This window comes from Medicago truncatula, chromosome 3 (assembly GCF_003473485.1).
Source record: "Medicago truncatula cultivar Jemalong A17 chromosome 3, MtrunA17r5.0-ANR, whole genome shotgun sequence".
NCBI classification, from domain to species: domain Eukaryota; kingdom Viridiplantae; phylum Streptophyta; class Magnoliopsida; order Fabales; family Fabaceae; genus Medicago; species Medicago truncatula.
Genome location: NC_053044.1, coordinates 47,742,393 through 47,756,929, shown reverse-complemented (window position 1 = coordinate 47,756,929; position 14,537 = coordinate 47,742,393). Strand labels below are relative to the sequence as shown.

The 14,537-nt window shown below is 34.2% G+C and overlaps 2 protein-coding genes across 3 annotated transcripts; one reads left to right on the top strand and one right to left on the bottom strand.

Annotated features, from left to right (window-relative positions):
- The first annotated feature begins 3,541 nt into the window (after window positions 1-3,541).
- Window positions 3,542-6,674, top strand: LOC11428649 (amino acid permease 3). Its single transcript, XM_003602618.3, has 6 exons — window positions 3,542-3,777; window positions 4,012-4,245; window positions 4,472-4,565; window positions 5,109-5,323; window positions 5,631-5,770; window positions 5,862-6,674. The coding sequence occupies exons 1-6, from the start codon at window positions 3,672-3,674 to the stop codon at window positions 6,504-6,506; spliced, it is 1,434 nt and encodes a 477-aa protein (XP_003602666.1). The 5' UTR covers window positions 3,542-3,671; the 3' UTR covers window positions 6,507-6,674.
- Window positions 6,675-7,216: 542 nt separating this feature from the next.
- On the bottom strand, window positions 7,217-14,162 carry LOC11420732 (auxilin-related protein 2). Of its 2 annotated transcripts, XM_039831715.1 has the most exons (9): window positions 13,633-14,162; window positions 13,506-13,557; window positions 11,715-12,981; window positions 11,356-11,479; window positions 11,150-11,247; window positions 10,698-10,763; window positions 10,304-10,393; window positions 9,286-9,462; window positions 7,217-7,678 (listed from the first exon to the last, which is right to left on the bottom strand). In XM_039831715.1, the coding sequence occupies exons 1-9, from the start codon at window positions 13,850-13,852 to the stop codon at window positions 7,640-7,642; spliced, it is 2,133 nt and encodes a 710-aa protein (XP_039687649.1). In that variant the 5' UTR covers window positions 13,853-14,162; the 3' UTR covers window positions 7,217-7,639. The 2 variants fall into 2 exon arrangements, with proteins under 2 accessions (XP_039687649.1, XP_003602665.1); XM_003602617.4 differs by having other exon boundaries at window positions 13,506-14,162.
- Between the last annotated feature and the right edge of the window lie 375 nt (window positions 14,163-14,537).

Genomic DNA, 14,537 nt, shown 5'->3' with positions numbered 1-14,537 from the left:
TGTAGGACTACCACTTTTTTCAGGTGACATTTAAGATACACAAGTAAATGTTTTTGTGTACCATACAAAAGTAAACTTTTGACCATTGATATATTAGTATTTTATTCAACAGCTATGATTAAAGATGGGCTACCTCCTTGATAGGTTTGTGTGATATTATATTATAATGTGTGTATTTGCAAGATCACCCCAAATTATATGTAATTTTATTTTTCAAATTTTGAAAATTAAATAAAAATTGCGATGAATTGCTTAATCATTTTAATCCTAATGATAAATAACGTTTACCTAACTATCATTCTCCTCAATAAAACAAAATTTGCTTCATTATTATTACAGTTATTTGATAAAAAACCGTATAAAAGCCAATTAAGTCATTAAATGAACCATTAATTTTTATTTCAAAAAACCTGTTAATTAATGTTGTAATTTTTTAAAATAAAATGATATTTATCTTTTTTTTTGAAAGATGATTGTAGAGCTGTCAAAATGGACGGCGCGACACGTTTAGGGCCGGCCCTAACGGGCTTTATCAGCCCGGGCCAAAAAGCCCGATTGAAAAACGGGCTTAAAATATACTACCCGAGCCCGGCCCTACACGGGCCGCGGGCTTAACGGGTCGGTCCGTATTAAAAATCATATATATTTTTTTTTAAAAAGTACTATAAAATACTCCAACAATTTTTTTTTTATAAATAATATTTTTAATATGTTTAAATAATGCCTAGAACAAAAATAAATTGTAAACATTTTCGTACAAACATCGTAAACTAAAACGGCGAGGAAAGTAGATTTAAATAAATTAGATACGTTATGGTTATAGATATTTATATATTCGATCTTTAAAATTATAAATAACGAAACGAGTAAATATAATTTTATATTACATGTATATTTGTGTTAATTCATTGAATTTTCACTTTTATTTATTACTTTGATAATCAACTAACTAAATAATTATTTGAAAAATATATATAATTTATAGGATTTTCTTTTGTTATGCGGGCTAGCGGACTACCCTCGGCCCGTTCGGGTTAGCCCTAACGGATAGCAGGCTTTTTAGGGTTGGGCTAAAAAGCCCTATTAAAATTCGGGCTCAATATTTAAGGCACAAGCCCTATAATTAATCGAGCTAAACGGGCCGGCCCGTTTTGACAGCTCTAGATGATTGTTACTTCTATTTATTTTTTTTGGGTACAAAGATCATTGTTACTTCTATTTTTATTTTTTTTACAAATCATTGATACCTTTTTAAAAAAAATGAAAGAAACATGCTTTTGCTCAAAAAGTATTACAAGAAAAACAAAAGAAAATAAATCTTATCAGTTTTTTTTCTTCAAACATTTAAGATCTCACTCCCACACGAGAAAGAAGAAGCATTTAAGGATTAAAAGAAACATTTGCTCAATATCATTTATGTTCTGCAATTTTGCTCAAGAAGAACCAAAGAAACATGCATCTATAAGGCTTTTGCTCAATTATAAAAAATCATATGCTCTTTAAGGATTAAAAGAAATCAGTAGTGAACTGTTCTAAAATTGGATATTTCATCAATGACAAAAGAAATAGCAAACCACAAATTGTAGATCTAAAACGAACGAACGAGAGAGAAGACAACCGATTCAAACAATAGATATGACGAAGTTGATGGAAAAGGGCATAGTGAGAAGAAGCTCAAGTTGGTGCTGGTGACATGTTCTCCTTGATTCTAGCATTTAAGATCTCCCTTTGTTTGGTGAAAGATTGATGAAGAACATAAGTGATTTTTGGACGATTAATAAAAATATTGCAGAAATTAATTAGGCCAAAGTAGTATATTAGGTTGTCTTGGGGAGGTTCTTTGATTTAAACCACTAAAGGGGGGTCAATTTAGAATTACAAGTAAAACCTGTCCACCTTTTAGGGTGCACAAACATTAAATTTGTGCACCATACACAAGTTAGAGGAAATAAATGTTAACCATTAGATTAGAGAGGACCATTGATCTTTATTATAGTCTGCCTACATTATATTTTTCTCACTGTCTTCAACTTCTCTATCATCTTGCTCTTTTCACCATCACCACCACCACCAAATTCAACAACACCGATGGCCACCTCTGCCATATTTGAAAAAGTTGAAACACATGAATGAAGAGAAAAACAATAACCCTTATGGTCTTAGCTTCCCATATTTGAAAATTGCTACAAAGCTGATCCAACTTCAATATCGAAATCAAATCCTGAAAAAAAAAAAATCAAATTGTTTTTACCCTTTCAAAATTTAATAAAAAAATCGAAGGAAGTGAAATGGGTTTGTGGGTAAAAGAGAATTTGATCCAACCACTGAATGAAACTCCGGTTAATCGGGCTTCGATGGTGGAATATCGGATCTGAGGATTCCGACGAGATCGAAACATAATGGTTTTTATCACACTTTTACGCTATTAAACTATGTCAGTATGATGACATGATTCAATATAGTGTTCAGTAAACATAGAAACTTCCTTAAAATAATTGATTGTCCTTGAGCACTTGAGATTCACAAGCAGTGTGGTTCAAGGGCAAAAAGCTTCATGCTGAATTTTTGGAGTTGAACTCATTAAACAACTTGAACTGCGCATGTATTCAATTCTTTCTTTGATTCTCTATTTGTTTGATTGAGTTTTATTTATAAACAAATGTTGCAAAACTACTGTAATAAATCCATTCATAAGATTTCATGTTGTTAAGAATAAGCATTTTGTGGTGGAGGGGCGGATTGGGTTGTGGTGGTGGTGGTTGGTGAAGGAGGAATAGCCGAATAGGTGTCTAGTGGGTGGAGGTGGGAAGTTTGTTGTTGGAAGGAGATAGAAGAAGGTAGAGAGAAAGTGAAAAAGATATGATACTGAGAGACCAGAATAAAAATGTGTTCTTCATTTAATCTGATGGTCAAAATAAAACTTGTGTATGGTGCACAAATCTAACATTTGTGCATCCTAAATACTACCTAATATTAAGGGTCAAAATAACTTTTTGTATGATACACAAAAAGAATGCCTTGTGTATCCTAACCTTCACCCTTTTTTCAATTCACACCATACTAGTTCTATCAAATATAGGACTTTGTGTTTAACCTTTTAATTCCCAATTTTCACACTTGTTTCAATAAGATGTCTTGGATGAATGAGAGAACGAGAGTCTCCCATCCTTTGTGTTCTAGTATAATTTGTTTTGGTATCTACAAACTTTATGTTGGGATTATCCGCAAAAAAATATTAAATTTGTAGAGTTCATGAGGTTATTATTGTTATAACCATTTATGCATTGTCTGTGTAATGTCATCAAGTGTACTAATGTGGTGATGGTTGTGGTTTAATCATGTTATACGTCAATGATTATTGCTGCGTTCCATTATTAAATATTAATGTATATTGTAAGTGTGTCCGACATTTCCCGCCCTCCAAGACACAAATGAAGGAGAGAGAAGAGAAATCAAAAGAGGAAAGAGGTGTGGATAAGATGAATGGGTGTAAATTAATCGTTTATCATATTGTAAGGTTAAAATATAAAGATACATAGCTCAGGTAATAAGGGCCGACAATTTTCGTCCCATAACCTTTATTTGTGTCAATTGTTGGGATGAACAAAACAACATTATCAATTTATATTCTCTCAATTATTTGGTTAAATGTATGAACTGCCCCATACATTATGTTGGAAGAAGAAATTGTAAGAAACCGGAGCCATTCCATAGATGGTATCCCTTCACAACTTGATCCTGAATACTTCGATGACGATGGTCGTCCTAAACGAACAGGTACACATTAATTCATTTCATTATATAATTTTACATTAAATGAGTTTGCATGTAATGATGCACAAATGAGTTTAATGTGAATTTCACAAGTTTACATTTGGTGTCGATCTATTATTGTCTTCTTGGATAATGTAACAAATATCAAATAGAGATGAATTTCATTTTTTTTTTATGGGAAAATTATCCCTCCTCCTAGTAATGAAAATTTAACACATTTTGTTTGTTATGAGACAGGAACAATATGGACAACAAGCTCTCATATAATAACAGCTGTGATTGGGTCTGGGGTGCTATCCTTAGCATGGGCTACTGCACAATTGGGTTGGATTGGTGGTCCTTTGGCGATGATTCTTTTCAGCCTCATCACTTTGTATACTTCATCAATGCTAGCTGAATGTTATCGTTGTGGAGATCCTGTGTATGGAAAGAGAAGCTATACTTTTGTGGATGCAGTTCGTAGCATTCTTGGTAACTTATATTGACTTGCACCCATGCTCTTAAATACAAGCAAAAAGTCAAGTGTATTTTGTTTCAAATGTAGAACAAAATGTGTTTGTATAATTAAGATCGGAATGAGTATTATAAAACATCAATGTCATGTCACAACATTGCATGCAAAGCATGTATATTATTTTTGGTGAAAATGCAATGCATGTATCTAAAACAACATTATAGTTTCAAACGTAATTTGCAGGCGGGCGCCAATACACGGTTTGTGGAATAGTTCAGTACATGTATCTTTATGGCAGTGCAATAGGATACTCGATTGCAGCTCCCATCAGCATGATGTGAGTTAATTAATTAATCATACCCTATTTATCTTTTACAAGCATTCCTCCTTGTATTTGGAATATTATCATGAATGAAATGTGTTTGAGTACAAAAAAAGAGTTTATAGAATGTAAAATGAAGGATCGAAGAGAGATTTTTTTAATCAAAAAAACAAAGAGAGAATATTTAAGATTTATTTATTTTTGAGTTAAATAAGATATATTAATTACCATTAGTGGGTCTTTAGAACAACTGAACAATCTTGTTAGAAAAATAATTGATTAATCAATTAATTTGTGAAAATTTTAATATTATTATGAAAATTTGAGAAATTTAAACAAATAAAAAGACATTGAAGAACTTAAGTATAACAACTAAAAAGGAGGATTGATATTGTTTAAAAATAAAAAAAACATTGATGGATCAAAAACATGTCTAGTTGAAATCAGATCAATCAAAAGTAAAATTAAGCCAAAATACCTATTAGCATTTGTCTTACTTAGCTAACTAGATTATTTTTAATGAGTTTATTTTAATTTGAAATTGATTTTGGGTGACAGGGAAATAAAAAAGTCTAGATGTCTCCATTTATCAGGAGGAAAAGATCCATGTCACATTTCAAGCAACCCATACATGATCGGTTTTGGAGTAATCGAAATTTTCGTTTCTCAAATTCCAGAGTTTCATAATACGTGGTGGCTCTCAGTAATAGCTGCAATAATGTCTTTTGGCTATTCCACAATTGGCGTCTTTTTAGCAATTTCTCAAACAGCAGGTTATCGTCATTTTATTTTATAGAGGACTAAAGATGAAACATCGTAATTTTATAAAGACTTCAAATATATTAAACATTTAATCAAACAATTATACTCAAGTGGTTATTGAAATTCACCAAATTTAGAGAACCAAAGTTCCTGCTGGATGTAATAATTCTTGATCATTTACTTTACGGTAACTCGAACGAACTCAGGACTACTAGAGTCCTTTCCCCAAAAAACTAGACTGTTAACACAAAAATAAAATAAAAAACATATTTAACTCGGGGATTATACTTTTTGTTTTGCTAACTGATTTTTAAACAGAAAATGGTACCTTCAAGGGTACTCTCACTGGAGGAAGCACTGAAAATGTGTCAACAACAACAGAAGTGTGGGGAATTTTCCAAGCTCTTGGTGACATAGCCTTTGCTTATTCATACTCTCAAATTCTCATTGAAATTCAGGTATATATATTCCCTTTCTTTATCTTAATTAAAATTAAGAAAAACAACAGAATTTTGTGACAGAAATTAAATATATATTTTTACTACACAGGACACCATAAAAAGTCCACCATCCGAAATAAAAACGATGAAGAATGCAGCAGCTTTAAGTGTTGCTGTCACTACAGCATTTTATTTGCTTTGTGGCTGCATGGGCTATGCTGCATTCGGAGAACAAGCACCAGGGAACTTGCTCACTGGATTTAGTATGTACAATCCAGCCTGGCTCATCGATTTTGCGAATGCTGCCGTCGTAATCCACCTTGTGGGAGCATACCAAGTATATGTTCAACCTGTCTTTGCCTTCGTAGAGAAAGGAGCAGCAAAAAGATGGCCCCAAACAAAAGTGGAACACAAAATTCCAATCCCGGGTTTTCGTCCTTACAATCTAAATCTATTTAGATTAGTTTGGAGAACAGCATTTATGATCCTAACTACTTTTGTTGCAATGTTGATTCCTTTTTTTAATGATGTTCTGGGATTTCTTGGAGCAGTGGGATTTTGGCCTTTGACAGTTTATTATCCAGTGGAGATGTATATCTTGCAAAGGAAGATCCCAAAATGGAGTCCTAAATGGATTTTGTTGCAAATCATAAGTGTTATATGCTTTATTGTATCGGGTGCGGCTGCTCTTGGCTCAACCGCCAGTATTATAGAGGACCTAAAGCATTACAAGCCATTCAGCTCAGAGTATTGAGCCTCACAAGCAACATCTACTGCCTCCTTTGTTTGCAAATGAGAAAAGCTGTTGCGGGCAAAGGTGGTTGTGGTCTGTTAGTCTGTATATAATTGTATGTATTGTATATAGAGTAATGCAATGTCAATATTACATTTTCCTTAGAATCTTCAATTTTACATGCGAATAAATGTATGCTTCAGCTCTATTTGGATGTTCGATTGAATCACTCATCTCCCTCATCCTTAATTTTTCTGACAAAATTTACTGCACCATCAAAGTTTGAGTCACTTCCATACAAAGGACCATATTTGGACTTGGAGATAAAATTCAAATCAATATATAACAATCACCCAGAAAAAAATTATGTGTCCAAAATTTTCCAGAACAAATATAGTTGTAGGTAAACTAGCTGGACATAGCTGAACTTGGTTCCATCCAGCAACAGATAAACTAGCTGAACATAGTGCAATGAAAACAAGTGACGACAAACAGCTTTAGATTCATTTCATATTTAGGTTTTTGTTTATCAAACTGCAAACTATGATTTGGACAAAAGCTTATCCCTTATCAATTTTGTCTAAGCCATTATATTGGGAATTTAATTTAGAAACCAAACATGCTATCACCAGATGGAGAAGCTTGTACAAATAAGGTCCATGGAACTTCAGCTCAATTATTACACTAGAACGTTACCATACCACATTGTAATGGCAATTCACAAGAGGGTATAATATGCATATGATGCATTCAGATTTTACTATATCACAAATAAATTGAAAGGAAACAAAAATCGCTCATGAGCTATGAGCTATTCACTAGACATAAATAATGAATTAAATTGTGACATAGATCCCCACAAAATGATATTTTACAATAATATATGCAACACTCTTAAGCATCCATATAAACCCAACTTCCCCGGAATAGCATATATTACACCAAAGATTACTCCCCGGTGTAACCTTTGGGCATCCTCACGCCTAAACAATGAAACCAATTTTTCACCACAATGAAACCAATTTTTCACCATTGAGGCAACATCAAAACAATTAGATAATGTAAGAGGTAGCTGAATCACGGCTGTTGCCTCCCCACATGGAATTGGCTATACAAAGTACAAACTTCCCTGAAGTTGTGAAGTTCGTCAGAAATTAAAAAAGCTCTTCTGAGTTGAACTTATTCCATGCTTCCTGTTATTAATTATCAAGCTTTAAGGCAAGAATGAAGGCAATGTAGTATTCTGGAAATAACAAAATAATCTAATCTTGGCACAAACACAAACTCCCATGCATGTCAATCAACCTTTTCAATTTAGTGTCATTAGGCTACAGTTACCACTTGGGCCATATATGAACTTTAGAGTTGTCCTTTTCTGGCCCCCTCTTTTGCTCTTTATGCTACAAATGCCCTTCAGGAGTTATCCACGGAAGGTGTTAAAACCAAAAAAATGCCGTTTGTAGTTACAGTTGCAAACCGAACGGTTATAGCATTTTTTTTGGGGGCCAAAAAAGCATGTCTCTCAACTTTAAACTCTTGGTAGTACGGTGAACAGAGTGGTTCTTTGGACCCATTTTCCAAGAGAAAATGTTAGTATCACACTTGCACACTACTTCCGACACATTCTATTAGTAGGTGAATTTTAATTAGAATCCCCACTAAATTGAGAGTGGACCTTTGTTATTTGTTTTGTCCAGCATAAAATGCATCCAATACTAGAGAATATGTCTATGCTGCTAGCCTTTATCTTTCCAATACATCTACTCAACAGTTTGAGTATTCAATACTGGATAACTAATATGGAAATTACATTATATGTTGTCAACCAAAACAAAAAGTTCACAAAGGGTCTGTTTTGGAGGGGAGGGCCAAGTCTATATTTAGAAGTATATTTGATATTTTAAAAAAAATTGAAATAATATGACAAATGACCATATAATACTTCAATCACACTTCATATATTTTTAAAAGCATTTTATGGTATTCATAATTTAAAAATGAAAAGCAAGTCCCCTCCATCCAAAGGGTATGTTTTGGAGGGGATGGCTTTATAGGGCTAAGTCTATATTTTGATATATATTTGATGTTTTAAAAAAATTGAAAGAGCAAACATGATAAACGATGATTTCATTTTTAAAAATATTTAGTCTTAATTCAAAAAAGAAGTAAGCTCTCCTTCCCTCCAAACATACCCCAAGATAATTGTAGTCCAACAAAGTCAAGATATTAACCGTATAATGTTTTTCTATATAATTAATTATGTATCTCATAACAGATATGACAAAAAATGGCTCTAAGACAGATGCAAAATTAACTGACACAATCATTCCTTCAAAATAAATGCACTATTTAATTTGACCAGATATGCAAGATATGAAGATAACTAGATGGCCAGTGCATAACTAACTACTGTTACTAGCCAAAAAAGATTGGTTCGTCAGCAGCACTGAAACATTACGAGCTCATGATTCAAGGAGAATAGAAGGAACAAGTAAAAGGTTAAATTATAAAAGGGGCTCACTTATTTGCAAGGATAAAATAGGATAAGAAACTAATATTCTGCGGAGGCAGAATGTCATAGAAAACCAAACTCAGTTACTTAGTATACATGAGAATATTACTAGATAAGAAATAATATAGGTGGATTACATGCACACATTTGGCCACAAATTCTTATGTGGAAACCCACATGTAGATAACAGTGGCCTAATCTTTATTTTCAACTGGCAATCATTTCTTTCTTTATAAAGTATTCATTAGAGAGCACGTAGAAAGCAATGTGTAAAAAGGACTCAAATACCTTTAGTAGATCGAAAACCTTCTCTGCAATATATTTCTGCTGAAGAGTGGCACCCTTCTGCTGCACTTTATCAGGATGAATGCACAGTGTAGCTTTTCTATAAGCCTTTTTAACAGTAGCGGCTGTAATAAGATCAGTCAAAGAAACTGCCTGCCAACCACATTCAGGCCATAATACCTGACCATCATTCATGAAAAAGATGCGTTAACATAGTAGACAAATTATAGAAGAAAAACAATACCACCTTAAAAACACTATAAGTTACGGGACTGTTTGGCTGCTTCAAGATTCACAGGAAGGAACATTTCGGTGTATATTAAATCAAAGAAACAAGTTGCTTTTGCCTTCATTTCAATTGACCGTGATTGATATGGATTCTATGTACTCCCTCCGTCTCAAAATAATGGTCGTTTAAGGTTTGTGCCCGACTTTTAAGGAAATATTTAATTATGTTGATTTCAATGATAAAATTAGTATCATTTACTAAAATACCCTTATCAATTGTAATTAGTGGAGTAGTTAAGTTGGATGAAATTCAATAAATAAGAGTATAATAGTGGAAAAATATTAATAAATGTTGCATTGATATTATAAAGTGACAATTATTTTGAGAAAGAGAAAAAATGTTTGACAATTATTTTGAGACGGAGGGAGTAAAACACTACAGTTCTATGGAAAGGGGAGCTGTTTTGCTTAAAGTGCACCTAATTTTAGTAATTATCTGATTGGAAAATGCTTATGTAATATGGATAACATATATATATAGTGGAGGAATTTAAATTACTGGTTGAGCCTGTAATGAATAGAGCGAATGAAACTAATAACAACAGTTTTGAATAGAGAGTAACAACACTATCCACTTATAGCCCTAGGAGTACGAGGTAATGAGCTGATTAGATGAGGCAGACGAAAGAATATTAAAAAAATTCCGGCCTCGAGCATTTTTTTAAAGAAAATATAATAATAAATAGCATAAGGCAACAAACCCTGGGCATTATACCAAGTACATAGTACATACATATTGTAAGGTGGAGAGTAAAGCACGCAAGTTCCCCTCTTTTCCTGCAGCCCAGCGCTTAACTTCAAAATCCAGTGTTTCCGCAAGCCTCTGAAATCAATGTGTAGATAAAATTAGATAGTAAAAATAAAACACAACAATAAAAACCATGCAAATTAAAGGAGAACTTGGGAGTAACATCCAACGAATCATAAGCATCCAACATAAAGATTAGGAAGTTGGACAATTTCCTGAGACAGATGCATGTACTGGGAAAACAAATGAAAGAGATAGTTTTTTATAGGCACGATGACAGAGATATATATTTTGAACATGCAATGGGCACAACGCAAGTGTATGAGCAGAAACCACCCGGTCACAAATAAAAAGGAAAGCAAAAAAATATACTACTTACATGTCTCTCATCCTGCTCTCTCTGTGTCCGTAGGTCCCGTTGATTCTTCTCAGCCAATGCTTTTGCCTAGTATAAAATGGTAATGGTTACAAGTAACATAGACAAACAATTTGAAGAGATTATTCAATAATGCACACACTTCCAGTTAGCATCTTAAAGAAAAGAGTTGGAAAACTGAAAGAAAGAAAAAAATGAGAAGAGATAATTTTTTTCTTTTTATCAATGAATGGATAGAGTAGGAGAGAGTCTCTTCTCTAAGGTTTCTCCTTTCACTTTCAAGATATCAAATGTACAGAACTATTTTCTCCTTCGCTAACTCCTCTTTATTCTTTATCCCAACACTTCTACATGAATCAATGTCAATTGAGTTCAAAATTGTAATTTTGTTGCCTTCTTTTACCATCAATAACAATGAAAAAGACAAATTAAAGAACAAAATACAAAAAACATACTGCACGCTCCTGAGCCCTCTGAAGGCGTTCCAACCTGGCTTTTCGTCTTTCTTCACTTTCGCCTTCAACTTCCTGAAATTCTCCAGCTGAGGGAGAAGCTTAAAACCATAAAAGAAAAGGGATGGAAAGAGCCAAATAAGCATTGAGACAAAAGAAAATTCAAACAACTTCCACATCAATAACAGTATATTGCCACACAATCCTACCTCCGAAAATTGAGGAAAGATCGTCAACAATATTAGGTGATGATGGTGCCCTCTTTATGTTTGAAGACACAGTTGTAGGTTTCTGGTTTACATCTGACTGAAATTTTACATCAAAAACTGAATCCTGAAAGTAAAGAGAAACAGAATTTTTTTCAAAATGCAAAAAGTATTACTCCGGTGCTTGTTAGCCAAACTTTTAACATTTAAAACATGAAATAATTCTAAAACTGAATAAAATAACAACTAACTAAATTTAAGCTCCTGCATTAATGATAAAAATGATGGGGAAGAGACCAAACATCAAAACCAAGAGTTAGCCACTTTAGTATAAATAATGTTTATCAAGACTTGGTACTCACCGAAGAATTAGACCTAGGAGGCCTTGGAGCGCTATTGGCCCGTCCCCTCACGCTGAAGAACGATTCAAGATCGTTTTCATTTTTTTGCTGGTACATTCTTGCAGCAGCTGCAGCTCTTTCTCGGGCCTCTGCAGCAGCCCTTTCTACAGCAGCACGTTCTGCTTTAACTCGTGCTTCAGCTTCGGTCCTTGCAGCTGCAGCTCTTTCTCGTGCTTCTCTCCCCTTTTCCCCTGCAGCAGCCTTTTCAGACCTTTTCTTTGCCTCAGCAGCAGCCCTTTCACGGGCTTCAGCTTGTGCCCTCTGAACAGCGGCTCTTTCAGCACGCAATCTAGCTTCTGCATTAGCTTTCTCAACAGCAGCCTTCTCAGCTCTTTGGCGAGCATCAGCAGCTGCTCTTTCACGTGCTTCTCTAGTAGCTCTTTCCACAGCCTGTCTTTCATTTTCTCTTTCCCTCTCAAGTCTCTGTCGTTCTCTTTCTTTCTCCTTCCTTTCCCTCTCAATTCTTCTCTGCTCTATATCCTCCGTCTCCTTTTGTTGCTGCTCATGGTCTGACCTGCCTCTCTCTTTTGACTTGGGAATATGTACTGGTCGAGGAGGAGGTGGCCTTGAAGGTGGTGGAGCAGAAGTTGGTTGTGTAAAAAGAGGAATCTCTGATACTGTTAGCCATATGTCATCATGATCTGAGGCCAAATTTTCTTCATATTTTGGAGACATATCTGCCCGAGAATTGATGGGTCTAAATCCATCATTAACATAAGAAGGGGAAGTAGGCATTTGGCCAACTACTGGTTTATTAGAATCAGATGAATATTTAGGCATGCCATATGGAGCTTGATGAAACTCCTGATCATGTTCAGCAGGAATCTTGTTATGTGTCCGTCTATGAGGACTCCTCACAGACAATTTTTTAATTGATTCTTTATCTCTGGTCCAACTTGAACTTGTGTTTGACCTCGGTGTTGGGGAATTGGTGCCATTCCTGCCAGTCCTCTCTGATGAAAATGCTGGTACTGAATTTCCAAGTCCATCAAAGGGATCAGTATCATCATATACTGTGCCATTAGAATTTGACAAACCATCATTTTTTGTGCTTCTAGAACTAGTAAAATTACTAATATCTTCTAATGGGTCTGAAAAGTGGCCTGAGGATGAATCATTTGGAGCGGAAGCTGATTCAAATATCTTAAAAGGGTCTTCTGTTGCATTGGAGGTTGTTTTAGATTCACTGAAAGTAGATTCTGATGATGAACCAATATCAGGAGTGGGCCTGTGATGAAACGGTAAGTTAAAATAATATATTATGATACATCAACACATCAACTAATACGTGAAAAATAAGGGATTGGATTGTCCCTTTTCGATTATTCTTATTCTCATTCTCTTCATGCTTAGGAACAGCAAAGCTATAAGACTTTCAATTCAAATATCCTAATAGACAAAGCATTACAGAACTACAATAACTTTCTTTTTCTATAGGTCTGTTTTATAAACTACCAGATAAAATGGTGGATCTACTTCTTAAATAAAAATGCACAGCAAAGAAAAATCATTAAGGACATTCTAAAAATAACAACTACTGAAATAAGGTATATGCTTCATAGGTTTTCACACACATATATATCAATAAGCCTCAACCTCAGGTCGGACTACAGTACACAGCATTCACTGGATCATACGCTATTGTTACTTCAAATGCAAGCAAGTAAATAAATAACTAAAAATGCTTTTGATCATGCATGTAAATTACAATACAAGCAAGCTTAATTAACAAGTTACGCACAGTAACCACACCTTTGACGGGAAGGCTTATTATTCCCAAATCCACCGAGAAGATCATCAAACGCAGCGGCACTTCCGTCGTCGTCGTCGTAAAGAGGTTTATCATAAACAGGCAAGTTGACGGACGTGGAAGCAAAACCAGAGGTGCTACGAGAGATGGGATTGGAATTGAAGAGATCGGAGAAGGAATCGGAATCATGATTGGAAGAGTGAAAGGATCGGGAATGTGAATCGAAGTTGAGAGAGGAAGTTTTGGTGAAATTGGAAGATCCTTTGAATGATGATGATAAAATTGGTGAAGATTTGCCTTGAGGTTTCAAACCGAATTCAGTAGCTAATAAACGATCGAAATCGTTCATTGTGAGATCTGGTGAACGGTGGTTTCCTCCGTCTACGGTTGTCGGTGGATCAGCAGTTAGAGGAAGAGAAGGAGGGAATAGTTTTATTCAATTTCACTTCTTTCGCGTTTTATTTTTTCTCACTCTCTCTTTTTTTTTTTTTTTTCTTCTCTAAAGTAGTGGGTTGAATAGGCAATGGTGATTCCTTTTTATTCACAACTCACAAGTATGTTTCCTTCAATTTCTGAGCCTGATTGATTGATTGATCAAAGCTTCCTCAATCTCTGCATTTTACCATTCAAGGGAATTTCATTTCATTTCATTTTTGTGGGAACAAAAAACATTTTACGCGTTTTTAAATTTTAATTCTATATTGTTTTGCTGGCTTTTTTGTATATATTAACGGCATTTGTTTTGGGGTGCTATAGTATATGACATTATTTAATGGCCAATTTTTTTTTTTTAGGGAAATTATTTATTTAAGAGGTAATGCTAACTAACTAGTGATTTGGAGCACAAAATAAAAAATTGAAACTTTTTATTAAAAATAATAATTTTTATTTTTAAAAAGTTAAATAAAGTATTTTTCATTATTTTTTCAATACAATATTTTGTATGTTAATTTTCTTAGCAAAGTTTTGTATGGATACTCTTTAGCATTTTCTTTATTTAATTACTGTCCAAAAGACCTTCTGTTTTTTCTATT